The 24,281-nt window shown below is 43.8% G+C and overlaps 1 protein-coding gene across 1 annotated transcript in view; it reads right to left on the reverse strand.

The window, feature by feature from the left end:
- NYAP2 (neuronal tyrosine-phosphorylated phosphoinositide-3-kinase adaptor 2) overlaps nt 1-24,281 on the reverse strand; it is a 185,559-nt gene that overhangs the window by 33,531 nt on the left and 127,747 nt on the right. The window contains exons 4-5 of the mRNA XM_054984159.1: nt 15,012-15,224; nt 11,812-11,853 (exon numbers count right to left, since the gene is read on the reverse strand). Coding sequence (XP_054840134.1) covers nt 11,812-11,853; nt 15,012-15,224 — 255 coding nt within the window. The remainder of the gene's footprint in view (nt 1-11,811; nt 11,854-15,011; nt 15,225-24,281) is intronic.

Here is a 24,281-nt window from a genome sequence, read left to right on the forward strand (position 1 = left end):
CTCACTGGTTCAGCTTGTTAAAGCGGCTTCTGGAATGCTAAACCAAATCCAGGAAACGAGGCTGTAATCACTCCCCGCCCCCCACTGAAAGGTTTGTGTATCATTTTGTTACTTTCCATAAAGAGGCTGCACAGCCTGGGGCCATCTGGCAGCATCTTGTTTTCCTTAACAGCAAGTCGGTCCGCACATGCAACCAATTGGTTCCAAAGGGGAGAGACTGAGCCCTTAGCATTAACTCCATTGGCAGGAAGGGGATGTGTGTGCCTGGCAGGCATGATTGCATTTTTTCCAGCTCTTCCTGGGAAATGGCATTGGTATTGAGTGGCTCGTAGGGATCAAACATTTGCTTTGCACCAGGGAGGGGAGCAGCAGACAGCATGGTGCCATCATGCCCGCATTGCCCTTGTCATTGCAATCCCTTTCTGTACACTTTTATGCACAGTGCAAAGATAGGCCAGTGGCTGGGAGTTCTGTCCTGGGCTGTTACTGAAATTAGTCTCCTAACAGATAGGGGGAATTAGCAGCAAGGAGAAAGCTTTGTGAGCGGCAGTAACTAGTGGGTCCCTCCCCTGAGTATGCCAACAAGACGGGTTCTCTTCCCAAAACAAAGGTATTTTTTATTGCAGAGGAAATAAATCATACGCAGAGACAGACAAAATGACTATATATATATAGCGTTTCTCAGAGGCTCAGACCAGGATCTGAGTGTGCACACATTGGTTAGGGACAAAGCCCATATATTTATAGGGCAAAATGGGACTTATAGGCATGAAGGTCCTGGAACAAAAGACCTTGATATTTGTTTCATGGGAAGACCAAATGGTCTTAAGGAACTTTGATTGTCATTCTGGGATGTGTCTAAGGAGGTGATAGATTATTCTGATGCCGAGCAATAAAAACTGTAGTTTACATTAAGTGTCTCTGAGTTTGGGTGAAATTTAGATTAAGTGTTCCCAGGAAGGAGTAAAGCTGTTCCAGAAATGGATGATGTCTCTTAATTGCTGGATAGGATTTGTTTATCAAAGGGGTAAAGGAGAAGGAATGTCTGAAGGATATCAAAATGTAAATCACTCAGGTGCCTTTCTTGTTCATGGATCTGTCATGTCTGCACCTGGAGAGGCAGAAGCCCATCTCTCTAATCTCTCGGCACTGTTTGCACTTCAGTTCCCCCAGGTGGGGAGCTAGCAATGCCTCATCTTGTTGGCTGGCTAGTTATGAGGGTTTGCATAGCATATATGGCTTATGAATGACCAAGCATATTTAGATGGAGAGCTAGGAGGACTGCTTACAGAGCTCCTGCAGCAGACAAGGGAGTGAACCTAGAAGTCACAGGGAGACATGGAATAACAGCAGGACTCAAAGGTAAAATTTACTGGCTTTGTCACTAAAACAGGATTTTTTTTAAAAAAAAACTTGTTCTGTGCCAGTTCCGTTAGCAATGGTGCACTCTTCTGTTTACATGCTGTGCTGAAGCCCCTTGTTTCCTGCCATTGTGTATATATAATATATTGTATTATTTCTGGATTGACAGACTACCTCATTATTATTGTTCATAACTGCACTTTGAATTGATATATATGCATTTGCACTTCAGCACTTTGCACAAGCAAATATATATATATATATATATATATATATATATATATATATATATATATATATATATATATATATATATATATATATATATATATATATATATATATATATATATATATATATATATATAATTAACTTTCAATTGATTGGTAATTTATTGCGGTTCCCCGGATTCTGTATATTGTGTGTGCCTAGCAACCACCAAAACTTGCCTTCTTTGGGGTCCATTGGTTTTCATGTGTTTGAGGAGAAACTCATTGAATCAACAGGTTTGGGGACAATGCAAAAAGTACAGTATGTGTGTGTGTGTGCAGCTGCCCAACACTTGCCTTGGTGGGTGCATGCCTTCCCCAAGCATTCCTTGGGGTCCATAAGCAGAGAAGTGCATTGTTGCAAACTCTCAGACTCAGTGGGTTGATAGTTTAGAGGAAGGACTGTGTTTTCTGTACAATGTTGGTGCTGTTGCATGAAAAAACAGCTGACCCAGAGCCTCACCCCCGTGAAAAGAAGAGTTTGCATTTGCGAATGCATGGCCAACATGCACGCAAAACACAACACATTTGCATGCATGGCCAACACACATGAAATAAAACTCATGAAACAAAAAAACCAAATGGATCAGTTCTGGGCCAGCACTGCCCAAGCTGGAACAAACCAGTAACAAGACACAATTGTTCCGTAATCCCCAGAACTGAAAATAAAATGGACACTTTCCAGATGCAGAACCCTCCTAGTCTTGCTTTTTTTTTTTAAATGAAAGCTGGGGATTCAGAGAATCTGCTATATCTCGAATTGCAACATTTTCACAAAGTTATAATGAACTAACATTGTAATAATAGATGCAGCAGTTTATCTGAATCCTTTGCTTGCTAAAAAAAGTCTCTAGCCCCTTCCCTTGCAGAGATAAAAGGGAAAAGGCATACCTCCAGAACAGAGAGGCCAGATACTATTTTTTTTTAAACGAAAGCTGCAAATTCAGAGAATCTGCTCCATCTATTACTACAACATTAGGTCATTATAACGTTAGGAAATTGACTATTTAAAAAGATAGAAAGCGAAAGCAGGAAGGGAAGAAAGGTAGAGGGAGGGAAGAGTGGTTTGACTAATGAACCACCCATCATAAAAAGTGTGTTGGAGGTATGTGGGAGTGGGCAGGACAAACAAATCCTAAAGAAACATTCCATACAAAGAACAAAAGCATCTCAGAATCAGCTTTAAAAAAGACTGGGGTAAAAGTGGTGTGGGAGGGAAATGGGGCAACAACAACAACAAAAAACTTAAATGAAAATTAAAGGCCAAAAAATCACATGGAAATCAGGGGATAAACCAAAGCTGTATGGGGCCAGAACAGATGGAAAAAAACCCATGCAGAAAAACCCAAGGCTAGGCAAATTAACATAACTTCACTCAGGTCATTTTAGTAGCAAAAGCTTGGAGAATTTAAATTCTTCCCATACTTTCAGTCTCAATGGTAGATTTAAACCTTTTTTGTTCTACTCTCTTTGGTAAGTGCTAATCTTAACTGACACCCAACTTTCCTCTTGATGGCTATTTCAGCCATGTGCCCTTTTGGGGAGCTGGGCTTCTTGTTTTAACATACAGCCACACAAATAGTGTTTCCTTCACTGACACTGATGTAGAAAACTAAAAGACATTCTCTACCACATCTTTGGAGTTGTTTTTCTTTGTTTTGAGAAAAGGAGGAAAATGTCAGCATTTTCAAATGGGCATACATACCATGATGAAAGATTATCACATCTCTTTACCAATGAAACCTCTTTTATCTGGCATCAAAGAGAAAAATCCATCATACTCAGAGGTGGTGTTTATTCCTCTTTATCTCATCTGCAGTCTACTTTTCCCCAGTATGGCATGCCTACTGAAACTTTCAAAAGAGAATCATAGTTCTAGAAATGTCCCATTAATACTCTAGTATCTAGCCATTCTACAGCCCCCCAAATTATGAATAAAAAACAACTGCGAGCATTATTTATTATCACTAAGGCAGTTTGAGGTGGGTGTCGGTGAGGGATTATTTCTTTCTCTCATTTCAGTTTGGTGTAGTGGTTAAGAGCGTGGGACTCTAATCAGGAGAGCCGGGATTGATTCCCCACTCCTCCACTTGAAGCCAGCTGGGTAACATGCACGCAACACACAATTCGTATAGCTAGTCACAGTTCTCTGGAGCTCTCTCAGCCCCACCTACCTCACAGGGTGTTTGTTGTGGGGATAATAATAACATACTTTGTAAACCACTCTGAGCGGATGTTAAGTTGTCCTGAAGGGTTGTATATAAATCGAATGTTGTTGTTGTTGTTATTATTATTATTATTATTTCCATCTACAATCAAAAGCTGTAAGATGAATGCTTCTCACTTTATGTTCACAGTGATTCGGTATATGGATGGTGAGTGAGGTGGGGAAAAGCCCTTACTGGAGACTAGGCATGGTAGGCTGACAGTGCATGACCTCTCAGGGCCAAGCTACACATGACGAATGACACTTGAACGGCAAGTGGATTGAGTGGAGGGCAAGTGAACAGGGAGAAATACACTTGCTGTTCAAGTGTCATTCGTCATGTGTAGCTTGGCCCTCAGTTCCAGCAACAATACCAGAAAATTTCTGGGGCTCTGAGGCATGGCCTGACAATGTGGGCACCAATGCACATCGACACAGCTGTGGAAGGATTGTGGCTCAGTTGGAGAGGTTGCTTTACATGCAAAAAAACTCAGGTTCAGTCCCTAGCATTTCCATTAAAGGATTCCAGGTGGTAACAAACCTCTCTCTCCTGGGACTGTGGATAACAGTTGCCTGTCAGAGTAAACAGTTCTGAGCTATATGAACCAATAATATGCTCATATATACAGCAAATGATATATCAAATAAAACAACAACAATAAAGTAAGTGCAGTTCTATAATCAAAATGGAAGCATTTACTTAGCAATGAATCCTTTACGAGGACTTGATGTGCAAGAGTGCAAGTGAAAGAATAAATATACAGGACTGCCAGAACTTGTTGAAAACCAACAGAAGTTCCATCAGGTGGTTGTGATGGGACAGATTCAGTGTTGTCACAGATATACTTTTCTAGTTGAGAATCAATGTTGTTTAGTGGTTACCATGTCACCCTGGGATCTGGGAGACCTTAGTCCCAATCCCCACACTGCCATGGAACTCAATGGGTTCCCCTGGTTCAGTCACACTTCCTCAGTCTAACCTATCACAGGATTGTTATGAGGATAAAATGGGGAACAGATAATCATGTTCACATTCCTAAGCTACTTGGAGGGAAGGCAGAATTAAAATGTACTACATTTTGCAAAACTACAGCTCAATAGATATTAGCAGTGTGCGTAACAGAATTCTCAAGTTGGAGATATACAGGGAAAAACACTGTTATGAATCATTACTTTGATTCTCCAAAACAGTAACACAAATCCAAGATGCTTAGGAATTTTTTAAAAAACCATTTTTTTCAAGTTCTGATGCTTACCAGCCATGCAACATGAGCACATTTTTCTTTGTATCGATGTCCTGAAAATGGCATTTCTCCCTCCAATCAGACCCTTGCCAGGGAAGAACACAGAGCACTTCTGGCCACTACCAAGCTGCAGAGAGCTGCCATTCGCCTTCCCCCCTCCTTTGTGGGCTGGAGAGAGTGTTCTTTGTTAAATAGACCACAACAAGAAAGCATGGCAAGCAGAGACTTTTCAGCAGAAAGGTGAAGGTTTTTTTATTGTTAGTCAATCATTGTAAGAGTAGGAAAATGAAATGAATACAGACAGCGGCAGTGGGGGAGGGTGATGCACAGAGCTCTCTTGCTAGGCTGCTGCCATTTGAGAAATCAACAGAGATAAGTGCTGCTACACAGAGGGACTTACTCTGAAGAGTCTGTAAAATTGGCCCCCTTTGTTCAATCTGTTTAAAATGTAGGAGTTCTTTAGATAAGAAGGAGGATTGTGTTCTGTACAAATTTGGCACCATTATGTTTATAAACAGCTGCCCAGACCCTCAAATATATTTCCCATTGAAAATAATGATCCGGGGGGGGGAATACAGATTTAACATGAATTTGACGTCTGAAACGGGTAATATCCTACCCAGAAATAAACAATAATGGTAAAATTCACACACACACCACTCCCTGGAATCCAGATCTGCAATTATCATGAAAATTTTCTCAGTACACACACTTAATACTTCTTACTTTTCTGATCATTTAGCTAATCACCCAAATGGCTCTCCAGGAATAAGTTAAGAACTGTCAACAATTTATTTATTTATTTATTTATTCAATTTATATACCGCCCATCCCCAGGGGCTCTGGGCGGTGAACAGTTAAAATTGATAAAAACAAGAACTAAAATCAATATACAAATAATAAAACAAATTAACAAAGTGCAGTGGTGGGGAGAACCCTCCCCCACCCCAAAGGTGGGAGGCCGACATGGCACCACCCCCTTCAATCACCGAATGCCTGGCGGAACAGCTCTGTCTTACAGGCCTGGCGGAACGATAATATGTCCCGCTGGGCCCGGGTTTCCATTGACAGAGCGTTCCACCAGGTTGGCGCCAGGACTGAAATGGCCCTGGCCCTGGCTGAAGCGAGGCGGGCTTCCTTAGGGCCGGGGACCACAAGTAAATATTTATTCGCTGATCGAAGGGATCTCCGGGGAACGTACAGGGAGAGGCGGTCCCAAAGATATGCCGGTCCCAACCCGCTCAGGGCTTTAAAGGTAAGAACCAACACTTTGAAGCTGATTCGGAATTCAACCGGAAGCCAGTGCAGCTGGCGCAGGACAGGTGTGATGTATGACTGGTAAGGTATACCAGTCAGGACCCGTGCCGCCGCATTCTGGACCAGTTGTAGTTTCTGGAACAGGCCCAGGGGTAGCCCAGCATAGAGTGAGTTACAGTAATCTAGCCTGGAGGTGACCGTTGCATGGATCACTGTAGCCAGGTCCTGGGGTGTCAGGTAGGGGGAAAGTTGCCTGATCTGACGCAGGTGGAAAAATGGAGACTTGGCAACCACCGTGATCTGGGCCTCCATCGATAGGGAGGCATCCAGGAGCACACCCAGACTCTTTACCACTAGCATAGTTGCCAGTGGTGTCCCATCCAGGGCAGGGAGCTGGATCCCAACATCTGGCAGCCCCCGTCCCAGCTGCAGGACCTCCGTCTTCACTGGGTTCAATTTCAGCCTGCTCTGTTTCAACCATGCTGTCACAGCCTCCAAAGCTCTGGCCAGATTGTCTGGGGCCGTGTCTGGCCGTCCGTCCATCAACAGAAAAAGTTGGGTGTCATCCGCGTATTGATGACAACCCAGCCCAAACCTCCACACCAACTGGGTGAGGGGGCGCATATAGATGTTAAATAACATCGGGGAGAGTATCGCCCCTTGGGGAACCCCGCACACCAAAGGGTGACGGGGCGATAGATCTCCCCTGAGCGCCACCCTCTGTCCCCGACCCTGGAGAAAGGAGACCAGCCACTGTAAGGCTGTCCCCCTAATCCCCATGTCTGCAAGGTAGCTGGCCAACAAATCATAGTCAACCGTGTCAAACGCTGCTGTGAGATTAAGTAACACAAGCAGCGCTGACCCGCCTCGATCCAGATGCCTGCGAAGGTCATCTGTGAGGGCAACCAAGGCTGTCTCCGTCCCATGGCCAGGATGGAAGCCAGACTGGAATGGGTCCAGGACTAGAGCATCATTCAGGAATTCCTGCAGTTGTACCGCCATCGCCTGCTCAATCACCTTGCCCAGGAACGGGAGGTTCGACACTGGGCAGTAACTGGATGGGTTGGTGGTGTCCAAAGATGTTTTTTTTCAGGAGGGGCCGCACTACTGCCTCCTTTAACACTCCAGGAAAAACCCCAGAGCTCAGGGAGATGTTAACAATGGCCTCCAAATGGTCCCGTAGCCCCTCCGAGCTGGCCTTCACCAGCCAGGATGGGCAGGGGTCCAGAGGACAGGTGGTTGGCCTCATCCCCTGCAGGATCCTGTCAACATCGTCCTGAGAGAGCAGCCTGAAATGGTCTAATACGGACCCAGAAGATGGCCAAGGGGTCTCCAGTTCCCTTACTGTATCAACAGTGGGTGGCAGGCCACGGCGAAGGGACAAGATTTTACCCACAAAATAGCTTGCAAAAGCCTCGCAGCCAATAGTTGAATTAAGAATTTGGTGGTCTCCCTGAGAGAGGGAGACCAAGGACCGAACTGTTCAAAATAATTGAGCCGGGCGTGAGCTAGCGGACGCAATGGAAGCAGCAAATAAATCCCTCTTTGCTGCTTTCACTGCCACCTCATAGGCTTTCATAAACGTCCTATAAGGTGTTCTTGCCTCTTCGTCGCACACCTGCCTCCACACTCGCTCTAGTCGTCTCGGAGACCGCTTCATCTGGCGAAGCTCCTCGGTAAACCAAGGAGCTACCCGTTTGCGGGCTCGGAGAGGACGGCAGGGGGCAATAGCGTCGATGGCTTCGGAAAGATGGCTATGCCAATCATCCACCAGCTCATCTAACGTACTGCCAGGGGGCATCGGATCCTGCAGAGCCGCCTGGAAACCAATTGGATCCATAAGCCTCCGCAGGCAAGCATAAATCCGCTCACCACCCACCTGGGAAAGGAGTGGCATGCTCAAACGAGCCTTCAGAACAAAGTGATCTGACCATGGCACTGCATCATAGGCATCCAGGACCACCATCATCCCTGCCCCCAAAATCAATGAATTTACTGCAAGATAACCTTTGTTAACAACCTCCTATTTGGGTTCAACACATATTGACTACATTCAGCATGAGGATAAGTCAAGGTCTATTAACCATAGAGATAATTGTACCCTGGAATCATGCCTAGCCTAGCTCTGGGAAAGTATTAAGTAGTGTAAATACTTAAATCATTATAGTACTTGAGATGAATGTTATAAATAAAAAATATATATTGGATAAACTATTTAGTATATTTTTCTTTTCATGAAAGTTAGACACAGAATTGTGGTATGAGATGCCTCCGAAACCCTGGGAAGCTCACCTAATGGTTACTTCGTACCCTCACACTGGAACCTAAAACACACATGACCATATTCAGAACAAAATAATTATGTCAGGTGCAAAAGCATCAGCTTCAGATTGTTTCCCCGTGCGCAATAGCAAACTCTGCTCCCTTGCCAGCTGATAAAATCAAGAGCCAGGATACTTTTGTACCTATTAACCACAATAATAAGACTTTCAATGACAGATGTGTTAAGCCTCCCCTCCTCAGCTGACAGTCTTTCACCACTGGGGAGTCTTTTCTGATGCCAGTTAGTGGGAAGGAATGTAATGAAGAGGGAGCATTTTCCATAATTATTATTTATTTATTTTATTCGATTTATACCCCACCCTCCCCCACAGATTAGAAATGATCCTGAGCACCCTGTGACCATGAACAGTGAGAAAGGAGATGTCTTAACTACTTCCTAAGAAACCTGGGTGTCCCATGCTAACAGTGGTGAAAGATGAACAAAGGGTTGAATTGAGGTCCCCGTTCAGATAACAGATGGCAATTTGGTCTTCCATTTTGATCTTCATTGATGGTTAGGAGGGGGTAGAGAGAGCCATCAATGCCCAAGACACTGAACTTGTAGGCCACTTACTTAGAGACATCCTGTTGCTACCCTAACACACAACACTGCTGCTCAACAGCCCCATCCCATTCCCTAATACCTTGCATGTCTTGCATATCTTGCCCATTCAGGTTTGTCGACTGGAGTACATCGAAGCAATATGGATATTGAGAATTGGTACCAAGCAAAGTAAGTCCATGGAGCAAATTGTAGGAGTGACTCAATCAAATATGAGACTTGTGAAGTTGTGAGCACATTATGCATCTTCAGGCAGGACAGAAGGCATTGGCAAAGGTTGTTAAGAGGAATTCCTTTTTGCTGGATTTCTCTCTGGAATCCAGCAATCCACTTCAATTCCTCTTTTTTAGAAATTTGAGTCAGTTTCAAGTCAATTCCTCTTTCATGAGGAAAATTTTATTTAGGTCAGTAAGAAGTAATGTATTTATTTATATACTACAAGCATAGTTCAAAATTTAAGATGAGTCTTTTAAACAAACAAACACAAGCCAGGTCTTGTCTGAACCTATCCTTGCTGCATCAGATTGCTTTTACCCTTTGTATTGTATTACGGTGGCACAATGACAGGCAGAAATCCACAGGTGAGAAAATCTACACTATCACATATTTAAAATACCTTAAAAATAAATTAATAAGAAATCAAAGTAAATTCCTCTTTTGAAAGAGGAAAAGAGAATAAGAGGAGCCTGTTTCAGAAGACGAAATACCATCCCCCATTACAACCCTAGCACAGGCAATGAACATGGAGGATTTCTTAGTGCTTGAAAGCAGAGACCATATTTGTTATTCTCCTTGTGTTTCGTCTGCAGAGGTTACGAACACCAAATATCTCCTGTGTCCTTTTCTTGTCAATATTTATACCAGAACATTGGACGGTAATATGTAAGCATTGTTCCTCTGTAATCCTAAGTACCTTTAGTAAGTATGCCAACTATTTTATTTGCAAGTTTTTCTGCCTGACTGCTAAAGGCATTGATGAAGTGTCAAGTTTGCTATTTTAAGGAAACAGAAATAAGATCACAAAAGACACTAGACAATTTGCATCACATCTTACAGTGCAGTGCCTCTTTCCAGCAGAAAGTGGCAATGCAGAAGGGTTTTATGCCAGTATACAGCAACCTTCCAGTGCTCTTCGAAGCAGCTAGAGTTAGGTTTGTTGAAACCTCCCATTTTGCAGACCTCCTGTGGTTCTTCACTGAAACAGCACTGGCACATTTTCAAGGCTGCTGAGTGTAAAAGCCACCAGCAGCTATTCCTCTAAAAGGCCCTCTGATGGAAAATGTCTGAAACCTCCAGGGAAGAAACATCTCTGAGAAATCATTTGAAAGATGAGGGGATGCCACAGAGCTATGAAATACAATGAAGAATGCAATGCCCAAGGTGACCTTAATATTTACAGTTTCAGAGGAGGAATAACCTCCTTTCAAAAGCACAGTATCCTGACACGTAGGGTCTAATGATGTATATTGGGAATAATTGAACTTAATTTGACAGTATCACACAGTTTCAAAAAAGAATCCAACAACAGGGAGGTCAACTCCCAGACTACACAAATGCACAGCTATGCCTCAAAACAGAGGACTTGGAAGGGACTTGGAAGGGACTCTCCCTTCTCAGGATGGAGATAACAAGACAGCCACTGCGAATACTCTTGAGTCCTACTGTGGAACACTAGAACCAGCTGTGCAAGGCCAAGCTGTTAGGTTGATCAGTTGCCATTATCCTGCTCCATAGGATCCTGCTCCAAAGTAAGCAAGTAGAACTGCATAGAAGTGCTAGCGATGGCACACAAAACACAGCCCACAATGGTGCTTTCATTTTTTGAGGGGGTCATTTACCTCTCCCACCCTCTGTCCTTGTACTTTGTCACCATTGCATGCACAATCTTATTATTTTATGTACATCAGGAGAGCTACGACAGGTTGGTCCGCATCTCCTCATGAGAAGAGTGATTAGCCCTTCAAGATCCAAGAAGCATCTTCCACTGTAGGTTTTTTAAATGACGAAATGCATGTAAAAACATGGTCCATTTAACCAATCACAAACCCATTCATTAGTTAATCATTTCTGGTGATAACTTTGTTGTATTTGGTTTCTTAAATGAATGCTTGCAATTATGGTATGCTTTGCTCTTGAAGAATGTTTACTAATTCTCTAAGAATTACGATTTCAGATTGTACTCTGATAAAATTACGGAAGAGTTTGAAGATTTGTCCATGGCTGTAGTAATAATCCGAAATTTGAATCTCTAGATTTTATACTGTTAGCGCAGTCCAGCACAGAATGATGTGTGCTCGCCTCAAACCCCTTAAAATCAATGCACTTCACATTTCTTGGCCTGCATCAAATGATGGCCCAGTCTGCCCTTTTCCTAGGATAAAATGCACTGTAGCATGTTCTTGAAAGTGCCATGTGCAAGTGGGGCCTATCATGGGGGAAAAGCTTATACACACTCAGCAACAGAACTGCCACTCAGAGTAAGCATGTCACTTACCTGGTGCTGGACCAGTTTCCATTGGAGCATGTGTGTAAGCATTCACAGTCTTCTAATATAGGTAGAAATCAATGTAACAAGATGCATCACCTTACCTATTTTGTCTCTGATGTTCTGGGACCAGCACAGGAGTAGTACTATATAACAAACAAAAGAAGTTGGTTCAACACTGGCTATTTTTTCCTCATCTGGTTTGGTTTTCTCTTTGTATGGAAACAATCTGCTGTTCTCATTCTCATGTGTAATAGAGCTCTAAAAACCTTAAATGTTTGCTGGCCTATAAAAGTTCTGTTTTCAGTTCTTTCAATAAGGGTACTGCCAACACAGCAATAGTGCTTGGAGACTAAATCATATGAATGTTTCTTGACCCTTCTATCAATATGTTTAATTTTCAATGTGGACAAATGTGTGGTTACGTAAATCTAAAAAGTGGAGCTATGAACAGACAACAGATTTTTTCATTAAAAAAACAAGTTTGCAGAAAAATCTGAAATAAAAACCCCCATCAATATGTGTGTGTGTTTAACTCCCCAAATAATAAAAGCAGCTCCTGCAGTGGAAACAAATGCCATCTGGGGCTGTTGCAAGGCAAGTACTGCAATATTGCCAGTTGAAGACTTGGTTTCTGTCAACAAAAGGCAGGAGCACTTTCCAGAGCTGTTTTGGCCTTTGAGGGAGCAAGCACTGCTAGGCCCCGTTGCTTACTATTCAACAGCAACCACCACATGAAAGCCAGTGTAGTGCAGCCATTATCCTTTCAGACTAGGATCTGGGAAATCCAGGTTCGAATCTCCACAGTGCTGTGGAAGGTCACTGGGTGACCTTGGGCCAGTCACATAATCTCAACCTAACCTATTTTATGAGGTCATTGTGAGGCTAAAATGGAGGAAAGGGAAATGATGTAAGCTTCTTTGTGTCCCCAATCATACTATAGAAAAGGCAAGCTGTATTGGTGATGACTCACTTTTTATCCCTGCACAAGCACACTCGCAGCCCCTCTACAGGGATAAAAAGTGAGTCGTTGGCAACACATCTTGCCTCGGCACACCTAAGGAGGCTGCTGTGGCAGCAGGAATGCCCAGTGCAGTGGCTTGGCCCTCTGGAGTTCCCAAGGAGGCCACCACGGCAACAGCATGGCTTGGGGTCTTGGGAGGGCTACATCACCACACTGGGCCTCCCTACTGCCTGCACCAGGCCTCTGAGGGGCTGCGGAGGTGGCATGGAGGCCCTCTGAGGCAGCATGGCCCTCCCAAGGCCCCGCAGCGGGGGCACACCCACCCATGGGTGGGAAAGAGAGAAGGAAGCAGGGACACAGGAGAAGATACAGGGTCTGCCAGGAGGAGGGAAAGAGGAAATAGTCCTTGTGTGTCCTTCACTTGTTGTAACATATAACTACAAAAACGAAGCCTTTTCTTACAACTAACGATGTATACTAAATTAAGGATGTTACTAAATTTCATGATGACTCTTTCACTTTATAGATTCTATGATCATGTTTTCCTGACCACGTGAATGAAATTCAACAGATGTATTTCCATGAAAATATAACATGAAAATGGTATACAACACTGAAATAGCATAAAATGGGGTGAAATTGCTGTAAAAGTAAATGACCACAGGTTTAGATTAATTTGGTCTTCCTGACTAAGCCATACAAAAATAGGTATTCACCTTTTCCTACACTGAGTGCCTGGAAAGAGAAGCACCTCTCAGCACCAGTGACCCATTAATTCAACATAAAGTATGAATAGAGGATATACATACATAGGTTATCTATGCACAAACATGAACTCTACCCTTTGCAAGGTTCTCAAACACAGAACAAATCACACACACACAGATCTGTTAGGACATCTCATTGAATGCACAGAGGCTGAGTCCAGGACCTGATCCTGCAATCCATTTAACCTCCACTTATTGATTGTCTGAATAGGGCTTTAGCCACTGTAAGACCCAGATCACAAAATGCTTATTATTTCTTCTATTTTGACCCTGTTCTTCTTCTAAGGAACACATTCCACCCATTGGCTCTAGCTCAACCAATCATCCTCATGGCTGTGCAAGTGTCCTCTGTCCACATCTGTTACTCTACCACACCAAGCTAGCTAACATGTTGTCTTATTTTTCTCCCTGTTATCCTGTATGACTTCATGGAATCATGCAAACATGGAACTATGAACTAAGGATGCCGGTAGCCATTTCCAGGATCAAATCTGTCCAGCTTTCAAAATCACAGGAAAACAAGACCTGTTTCCACATGAACATTTCCCCAGGTGGCCATGCATCTACACACACAGCAATGGAGAGAAAATAAGTGGTTTTTGAATGTGAATTGGTGTCTCTTGGTTTTGTATCCTGTTAGCTAATAGATTTATTTGTGCAAGTTTGTTGTCCAGTGTTAGCATTATTAAAGAATACACAAACTATCTGCCTTATAGCTAGTCCCAATTTAATTTTCAAGCACTAGAAAAAACAATATAAAAAGATGGCTTTGCTACTGCGTACACTAATTCCTTTTACCACCCTGGCCCTAGGAGAAGGCGAATTGTTTACCCAGTTGCTATTATACCATTCAATGCAAGATACTTCATAGTAAACAGCACGTTTTACAATTACAAGAAATCCAGAAACCGCATGATTCTTTAACTAGCATCATCAAGACATTATGCTGTAGACTAATATCAGTTGTAGAACTGACCATTCAACTGTATAAGAGAAAAAATTGCGTCAGATAAAACAGTAAAATAATGCTTGCATTATCTTGTATGGGTTTGATTCAGTTTCATCTCTTACAAGGAGTTATTGAAGATCTCCAGTACTATGATTCTTACAGAAATATGTGTAATCATAAGAGTTACACCCTTGACTTTAATGGACTTAGAAATCTGTAACTCTGCTAAGGATAGCACTGCAAGGGAGAAATGCTAATCATATCTGCTCCAAAGCTGTCCTATTTTATTGAACAGATTTTACTCTCAGGAAATTCTTCTTAGGATAGCAGCCTAAGAAACCTAAGCTCTGTTGTTCTCAGAACTGGGCCTTGTCAGAAACTTTCTACTATAGGATGTGATAAATTTAAAGTGGAATTACCTAGTTTAGCAAAATTTATAAAAGCTTATTTTTAATGCATGAAAATCTTATAAATGTTAATGCTTTTCTTGTAGGCTGTCCCTAGTCGACTAGAGAAAATGGAATTCTGTGTTCTGTAACATTAATATGGGTTATTGATGAAGAGTAGGTAATGTTCTGTAATATCTGATCCCTACATAGTTGTGCTTGGATCATTCCCACTTACCCGAGCTGTTATTTCCCGCCAGCATTGTTGGACTAACTGAAGACCGTCCAAGTCTACTGGACACAACTGGTGGTCCTGGTGTCCCATCCCATTCCTGAGCTTTTACTGGCTCTCTGGAGGAAGATGTCCCATAGTGAACTCCTCTCTCTTTGTTTTCCAGCTTTGGTAGTGGTTCGGTGCTGTGGCTCCTGATCTTCAGTTCATCTAATGGTTCTGCGAAATATACAAAGGTCACAACCCTTTTATACATAGCAATTTAATTACATCCACACTCCCACAGTCTTTCCAATTTAGTAAGCTGCTAACTGAGCCTTATTGTAAATGCATACAACTTTCAGTAGAGGAACATGATAAGCAAGGATGTATACTTGTATTTTTCATCTGAATTGATCGAGAGAAGTAAAACTAGAGCAAATTAAATTAGTAATTTTTATGAAAACAATTTTGCGGTAAAATCAGAGAGCGATATCATTGTTGTCTAGTCTACTTCTTGAAGACAACAGTCATGCTAGATTTTTAAAGAAAATATGACTACAATTTAGCACAAGCCTAAATGTGCTTCAGCCTGCTGAAATCAATGGGATCCAAGCTGCCTAATTTCTGTGGCTAAATTGTGGCCTGTGTTTTCAGACATTTTAATTTGAGACTTATACTAGAATATTTATCTAGGCAAAACATAATGAAATGGACTATGTAATACCCAGCAAGTAAATATAACTAAGCCGCCAAAGTGGTATCATTTTCAGCCAGGGAAAGAATCAAATGTTAGAAGAAAAAGGACTCATCGTGAGTTTTCTACAGTGCCAGCAAGCATCTAGCCTTCCAGAACCCCTGCTGATTCCTCTGTTGACAGCATCCTATTTCTTCTCTCCCCTGACATGCACATTACTATCATGGCTAGGAAATGGCACTTAGTTCAAATGCAACTCTGACTGATCAAAAGGCACAGCATAGATTGGAAAACTCAGATGCACACACATTCAAACTGCAGACTCAATCTAAAGTTCATGGTCTAACAGACTTAAGTGGCCATCTGCAACTCTAATTCTCTAGTCTGGGATGGAAACATATACCAAGGGAGCTTTCAAAAGTAACTACAAAATCTTAATATGTATTTGTCATTTCGTGAATTAATGCCACAATTAATCCCCCACCTCCCATGCTTAACTATAAAACAGATACAAAGTTAAGCTAATAAAGCTCAAAACTATTCGAATGTGTTCATCCATGGTTTGAAATGTTCGGGCTTCCTAAGGATTGTATTGGGATCATCAGCCTTTGATTCCTTGGGTTTTGCCTTCGATTTCTTGGTTTGCAAAAACCAATGGAAGAGGATTATACTAAATTGTCTAGTGTAATTGAAGAAAAAAAATGGTCCCCTACTCATGTTGCATAGCATGAAATAACATGCTTATAGGAACTCCAGGAGAAACCTATCGAGAGCTGAAGAGGCATAGCCCCACAGCTTCTACAACCCTTGCCTATGTTGGCTTATTTCAATTTGACAAAGAGGTACGGGTGGATGGAACCAGATGGCTGAATGCTCCATTGAGGCTGCTTTGCAGTGACTGGTGGCATGACATCTCCTGAAAAAAAGCCTTACTTTGATCCTAATGATTTTAAATATAGTCTGGTTGCAAGCTCCACTTATTTGGACAAAGTGCTACAAGAAGCACAGTTTGTTCAATGCATGACTTTCTTGGAGGAAACTGATTCTATAGACTTATTTCAATATGGCTTTAGATCAATTTTGAAACTGAAATAGTCACTCTACTGGATGACCTTGGCTGGGAGAGACTTTGAACTTGTTGATTATACTAGATTTTCAGAGGTTTTCAGTATTGTCATGGTATTTTCTGGACTGATTGGTGGCAATGAGTATCAGGAGCACCATGTATATCATCACCAGTCTTGAAGGAGCTACTCTGGCTGCTGATGAGTTTCTAAGTAAAATTTGCAGTTCTGGCCATTGCCTTTAAAACTCTAAATGGACTGAGATGTTTTTAAGGATTGCCTTCTCCAATGTGAATTTATATGAACACGGCTGGTCATCAGAGCCCCCATTAAATGTGCTTTCACTATGGCAGACAACCATAGTGGTAGGGACTTCTCTGTTGTGGGTCCCATTTCCGGAACTCATCCCTGCTACTATCTACCTTTATTGTTTCATTTCAGGTGCCAAATTAAAAAAAAACTTTTGTTCTCACTGACATTTAATTAATATTCTGTTGTATATGTAACTACTTCTTCATTTATTAGCTCTGCACTGATTTTACAGTTTCTGCTTTGTTCTTTTACTGCTTGAATTTACTGCTTGAATTCTTACTTCTGCCAGATTTGATCTTGTTTATTTATACTCTGCTATTTTTATCTGTTGTTATTTTGAAGTTTTTTACAGTGCCATTCTGAGAACGTTGTGAGTCCACTTGTGAAAGCTTAGTTAATCTTTTAACATTGATCTTTTGATTTACTTTTATCAGTTGTGATATTGTCCGTAGAATATTGTAAATAGAGACCATAGCTGGGAAGAACTGTATAAAATTTAGACAATAATGATTTCAGGGTGTTTGTGCACATGCACAAGGAACACTCTTGCTGTGAATATAGAATGTACTTAGCAATGGTATTGACAAGAATACTTCCCAATCCCCAAGCTTCAGAATTTTCTTTAATAACCTGACATATCAGAATTAGGTCAGAATAGAGGGGGGGGGGGCTTCACACCAGTAGAAAATCAAACATAAAATAGTGCAAGGATGACAGCCTGCACAGTGAATATCTTGAATGTTTGTATTGGGACTACTGTATTTATATGCTCAGTGGGAACAGAAAATCTTTAAGATCTTAAATCACTCTCCTTGTTTAGATCTAGCAGGAAAATGTGCACACTGGTAGTGGACCAGCTAAAAGACATTTGCTCAAACCTGAAGAGAAACATCGACACAAGGGTCCACATTAGGGATGCCAGACCCCCAGCGGAGGTGGGGGATTCCCTGCCCCTGGCCCCACACCCTGCCCCCACTTACCTGGCAAGCAGGGGGTGCAAACCTTCCGTGCATGCTCCCCTGCAGTGCTGCGTACTCCTGCGCACAGCAGCCACCAGTATCAGGCCTGTTTTGGCCCAGATTGGGGCCACTGCAGAGTGCAGGAGTGCTCCTGTGCGCCGCAGCAGCCCCAAACAGGCCCAATCCACACCAAAACAGGCACGGATTGGGTCCATTTTGGCACAGATTGGGCCCATTTTGGGCCACTGCAGAGCACAGGAATGCTCCCACACTCCATAGCAGCTCAAAACAGGCCAGATCTGCTCCAAGACGGGCCCGTTTCAGGTGCTGCAGAGCGTAGGAACACTCCTGTGCTCCACAGCGCCTCAAAACAGGCCTCATCTGTAGGCGTGTTTTGGGCTGCTGTGGAAGGCAGGAGCATTCCTGCGCTCTGCAGCAGCCCCAACCCAAGCCCCTGTGGAGTGTGGGCACACTCCAGGGCTGTGTGATGACATCACTTTCCAAAAGTGATGTCATCATGCTTGCGGGAGCGTGCATGCGCTTTACGTGCGCGCTCCCCCCTGCTCAAAGGTAAGAGCCAGGCCCCAATCCCCCGCTGGGAGATTGAGGGGGCCTGGCAACCCTAGTCCACATAAACACCAGATTTTTTCCCCAAGGACCAGCTTAGCCACACAAGTTTGCTGTTATTTTCTCTTTCTGAATCCTAAGTAGCAAGTGTGGATGCACAATCAACATTCTACAGTCCACATACTGTGCAATTTGATTTTAGATAAAACGTTATCTAAACTACAACCAGCTCAACTTTACCAATTCCTCTTTTCTCCATAATCTCTTGTAACTGCCTGGGCTTGGTTTATCCTTTAGATGGTTGGATGACGATGGGTATTTTTCTCAGATTCTGGGCTGTTTCCAGACGGCTTACCTTCTGCTGCTCCATCCCGCAACGTTGCGGCTTGTGCTGGAGAAAACGCGAAATAGCGTGTTTTCTCGCGCGAGTTTTGCACTACATCGCGCAAAACTCGTGCGAGAAAACGCGATATTTTGCATTCGCCACAGCCCAAGCCGCAGTGTTGCGGCATGGAGCGGCAGAAGTTAAGCTGTCTGGAAATGGCCCTGGTCCTGAAGAGACCATCTAGCAGTCTGTTTTGGGGTGCCCAGACATCACTTTACCTCTACTCTTATTGCTGTGCTTCAAGGCAAGACAGCCGACCATTCGCCCTTGACATGACCCATTGCTTCTGTGTTGCTCCAGAAATGATGTCATTTTCTGGTGCTGCAGACTAACATGCACTTTGCTCATGTAGGTAAGTTTCTGTCACCCCTCCCACCCCCGTTTAGCCTCTAAGGGACCTGTCAACTCTGTTGGGAAAGCAATATGCAGGAGAAGGATTTAGTGCCACATGGCAATCCTGATCAGAAACTGGCCCCCATGAACCTGGTAACAGCATTTTTGAAAAGGTTTCTCTCAGAGACTTTTCACTCTTTTGGCCTTATGTTCTGCCCTTCCAGTTTCCAGTAGTGATTGTTTTAGACCATCATTCCATAACATTCTTCCAACACAACAATGATTCTATACAGGTATAACTGTAATTGTAGAAAAGACATCATTAGCCACCAGGGCTTTTTTTCTGGGAAAAGAGGTGGTGGAACTCAGTGGGTTGCCCTCAGAAAAAAATGGTCACCTGGCTGGTGGCCCCGCCCCCTGATCTCCAGACAAAGGGGAGTTTAGATTGCCCTCTGCACCAGTGAGTGGCATGGAGGACAATCTAAACTCCCCTCTGTCTGGAGATCAGGGGGCAGGGCCACCAGCCAGGTGACCATTTTCAAGAGGTTCCGGAACTCTGTTCCCCCGCATTCCCCCTGAAAAAAAGCCCTGTTAGCCACCCAATCTTGTTAATTAAATCACAAGACCATTGCTTAAGACTGCATTAAAAAAATCAGTTGCAGGTGACAATGGAGGGGAGTTAATATATTTACATATGGCAAGCTGCGTTTTTGAGGTTATCTAAAAACTAATAAAGCTAAAAGAAATGAAGCAGTCTGGATCAGTCTGCCATCTCTCATAGCCCATTCTCTGTCCGAAGATCATTGTTATTGGATGATATTTATCAGGAACAGAAAAGCACAGCTTTAAAAAATGTTGCTATTTTCCAAATACTATAAAAAGTGAAAAAGCATAAAGCAAGGGAAATTACATTTCCAAAGAACTTCATTAAGATGGCTTTCTTTTGTCAGCATGTGTAGCGGGGAACTTTTTCCTGATTTAATCTTCTTTGATAAATATGAAAGGACAATTTGGTTTGCCCATGACTGGAAACCACCTGCTCTGTGACAATCAAATGCTGGCTTACTTTCTGGGGCCCAAACCTTCTCAGTTGTTCAAGAGCCACGTGCAGCAGAGGCATTTTATTTTGCAAGTAATCATGCCATTTCAGCCCAGATGTAGCAGTTCCATGAGTAGTATTTTATCTTCACATAATCATGAATTTCCCCTCGTTCAGTAGTAAAGAATCTGCTTAAGGCCTACCCAGTTCAATACATGTTCGTCATGGAAAAGTATTGCTGGGAGATGGCAGAATTTGCCTCCCCCACCACTCCCTGACAAATAGAGAGTACATTTCAATGTGCTTCTTGGTGCAGCTGGTCATTTTAGTCCCATTACAGAAATTGCAGAGAACTAGAGGTTTAGATCCCATGAAATAGATCCATGTGCACAAGAGGGTGGTACTTTGACAATTCCACCCTCCTGCAGCAGCTCTACAATGCTGCCCCCATTAGGTTAATAACTTCCAGGTGGGGCCAAGATGAGTCCTCAGTGAAAGATCAGTTCTCCCTGAGAAAATTGCAGCTTCCAAAGGTGGACTCTATGGAAGCACATACTTGTTGAGCTCCATCTCCTTCCCAAACTCTGCCTTCTCCAGGCACTCCCCCAAATGTCCAGGCATTTTCCAAGATGGAATTTGGAACTCTCTCCCCAGTCCTGTTCCCGATGGCTCCCTATGCCAGTAGAAGTGCTGCTCATCTGGATCCTCATTAGTTCTGCCTGTTAGTTAAAGTTGTAGACTGCTTTCAGCGCTCTTGTCCTGAAACCAGTTGCTCCCATCTCTGTATGCTCTTGTGAATAAATGCTTTGTTTCAGCAGTGTTTCCTCTCTGTATTCTTGTATTTGAATTTATGCTTATTTTCACATTTCGGCTATACATATTGTGTTGTTTATTGAATGCCTCAGCTGTTGATTGTATTGATTTACACTGTGTAATCGGCCTTGAGTCTCAGTGATAAAGCAGACAATAAATAAATAAATAAATAATTCAAAGAGCCCCGTGGCGCAGAGTGGTAAGTGGCAGTACTGCAGCCCAAGCTCTGCTCACGACCTGAGTTTGATCCTGGCAGAAGCCGGGTTCAGGTAGCCGGCTCATGGTTGACTCAGCCTTCCATCCTTCCAAGGTCGGTAAAATGAGTACCCAGTTTCCTGGGGGTAAAGTGTAGATGACTGGGGAAGGCAATGGCAAACCACCCCATAACAAAGTCTGCCAAGAAAACGTCATGATGCAATGTCCCCCCATGGGTCAGTAATGACTCGGTGCTTGCACAGGGGACTACCTTTACCTAGATAGATAGATAGATAGATAGATAGATAGATAGATAGATAGATAGATAGATAGATAGATAGATAGATAGATAGATAGATAGATAGATAGATAGATAGATAGATAGATAGATAGATAGATAGATAGATAGGTTTAAGGAAAAAATCTTAGAAAAACCTGAAATCGCCCATGAATGAGCTATGGGTATTTGCAGAACCAAAGGATCTACCAGTAGCTACCAGGCTGGAGCTAAAGGCTCCACATATTCATGCTTCAGAGAACGGCTTCCTAAAAAAAGGCAGAGCCCAAATGGACTCGGAGTGCCACTGTGTGGGGAAGAAGGGCTCCTGCCCTCTCCCCAAGCTGATTTCCTGCATGAAAGCAGCATGGGGGTGTTCTTTCATGAGGAAGATTGTACCCTTTGGAGCAGCAAAAATATGGAAATAACTGTTTTTGCATGGGAAAACGGCTTGGGGAAAAACAGAAGCCCTTCCTCCCCTTTGATGGCATTCTGAGCCCGTTTGGTCTACCCCTCCCCCCCCAGCTGCTATGGTGCTGCAGGGGAAAGGAGCCAGGTCTGGGGGATCCAGGCACTACTCTTTAAAAACACAAACTTGTAACAGGCTGAAGGAAAACAATGCAAAGCTAGAAAAAAGCATAAGCAGTTTTCCAGGGACAGTGATCATTCTTGTGCATGGTGCAGCACAGTTGTAGCAGACCTACTAGTACCTTTTAAATGGGATAGTGGAGCAGAAGCAAACATTATCCCAGCTGCAGTAGCCAAAATTCTGAAGGATCATATGTGCCAGTGCCCAATTCAAACACAGGTTATGGCTCCTCTTGGAGGCGCCGGCTTCAAACCACAAGGGCCAATTCTGGCCTACTGCATGATGGGCCCTAAAGAAGTTCCTGTCCCTGAATCACTTTGCTTGCTAGTAGGGGTGTGCAAAGGCACCTCGATTCGGCTTTCCCGATTCGGGTATACCCGAATCGAGAAGCCGATTCGGGAATAGCCGAATCCTGAATCGCCAAGCCGATTCGGGAATGGCGATTCGGGATGATTCGGGATAATTCGGGAAAGCTTTTTCAATGGGAAAAAGCCTCCCCAGGCTTCTCTGAAGCCTGGGGGAGGCATTTTCCCACCGAATCAACCCAAAATTGGTGGGGGGCTTCCTCTAACTCCCCTCTAACAACCCCCCAAGTTTCAGACCGATTGGACTTTGGGGGCCATGTTATGGCCCCCCAAACCAGGTCCCCCTATCCTCGCCTTAAAAAAAAGGGCATAGCTTTAGGTTGCTGCTGATGATCTTCATTCATTTTTTCCTATCGGGAAAAAATGAAGAGGCAGGCTTCCTTTGCCAGGGGTGGCATTTTGCATGCAAATTGCCCCCCAACCCTCAGGGGCCCTTCTCCCACCTTTTCTCCCACCCCCACCAAGGCTCAGCCTGCTCCCACTTGGGGGGGCATTTCATGGCCTCCCCAAGTAGGTGCTCTGTTCTCTACCACTTACAGCTGGGGGAGGCTTGTCTTGCCAGGGGTGGCATTTTGCATGCAAAATGCCCCCCTACCCTCAGGGGCCCTTCTCTCACCTTTCCTCCCACCCCCACCAAGGCTCAGCCTGCTCCCACTTGGGGGGGCATTTCATGGCCTCCCCAAGTAGGTGCTCTGTTCTCCACCAATTCCACCTGAGGGAGGCTTGTTTTGACAGGGGCGGCATTTAGCATGCAAAATTTCCCCCAACCCTCTGGGGCCCTTCTCCCACCTCTACTCTCACCCCCCATCAAGGCTCAGCCTGCTCCCACTTGGGGGGCATCTCATGGCCTTCCCAAGTAGGTGCTCTCAGCCCCCAAAGCCCACCCCTACTGCCCCATACAAACCCTATTCCCCCCAGCTGCCATACACAGACCCAAATCCCCACATTAGCCCCTCACTGACCCAAATCCACCCCCAGCTCCCCACACCCATAACCCCAGGAACAGGCTGACCAGCCCTCCCCCTTTGTTCCCTATGCTGGGAACTTCCAAACTCTTTCCCAGGGCAATTCTGCACAGCCCAGGGGTGCCACAATGGTGGGCACACTTCTGAGTTCCAACTTGTCCCTGGGAAAGAGCACCTGACACACAGACAACCACCCCCTGACACCCCCACCACCTACAGAGAAGGCTGGCCAGCCTGCCCCATTGTTCCCTATGATGGGAACCAACTGTACAACAAAGAATAAAACATGAACAACACAAAATAAAGTTTTTAAAAAATTATTTTCTCCCTTTCAAAGTACAAGTAGGCAAAGCATTATGACACATTACACCAGCAGTCCCCCACACAGAAAAATTAACACAACTCACTTAACATCAAAGAATCACAAAAACACAATTCCTGTCAAAAACACTAAGAGCACCTCTTAGGGAGGCCATGAAATGCCCCCCAAGTGGGAGCAGGCTGAGCCTTGGTGGGGGGTGGGAGGAAAGGTGGGAGAAGGGCCCCTGAGGGTTGGAGGGCATTTTGCATGCGAAATGCCACCCCTGGCAAAGGAAGCCTGCCTCTTCATTTTTTCCCCATAGGAAATAATGGAGATCAGCAGCAGCAAGCACAAAATAGGAGATTAGCAGCAGCAACCTAAAGCTATGTCCTTTTATAGGCGAGTATAGAGGGACCTGGTTTGGGGGGCCATAACA

The sequence above is a fragment of the Eublepharis macularius genome, chromosome 6 (genome assembly GCF_028583425.1).
Source record: "Eublepharis macularius isolate TG4126 chromosome 6, MPM_Emac_v1.0, whole genome shotgun sequence".
NCBI lineage: Eukaryota > Metazoa > Chordata > Lepidosauria > Squamata > Eublepharidae > Eublepharis > Eublepharis macularius.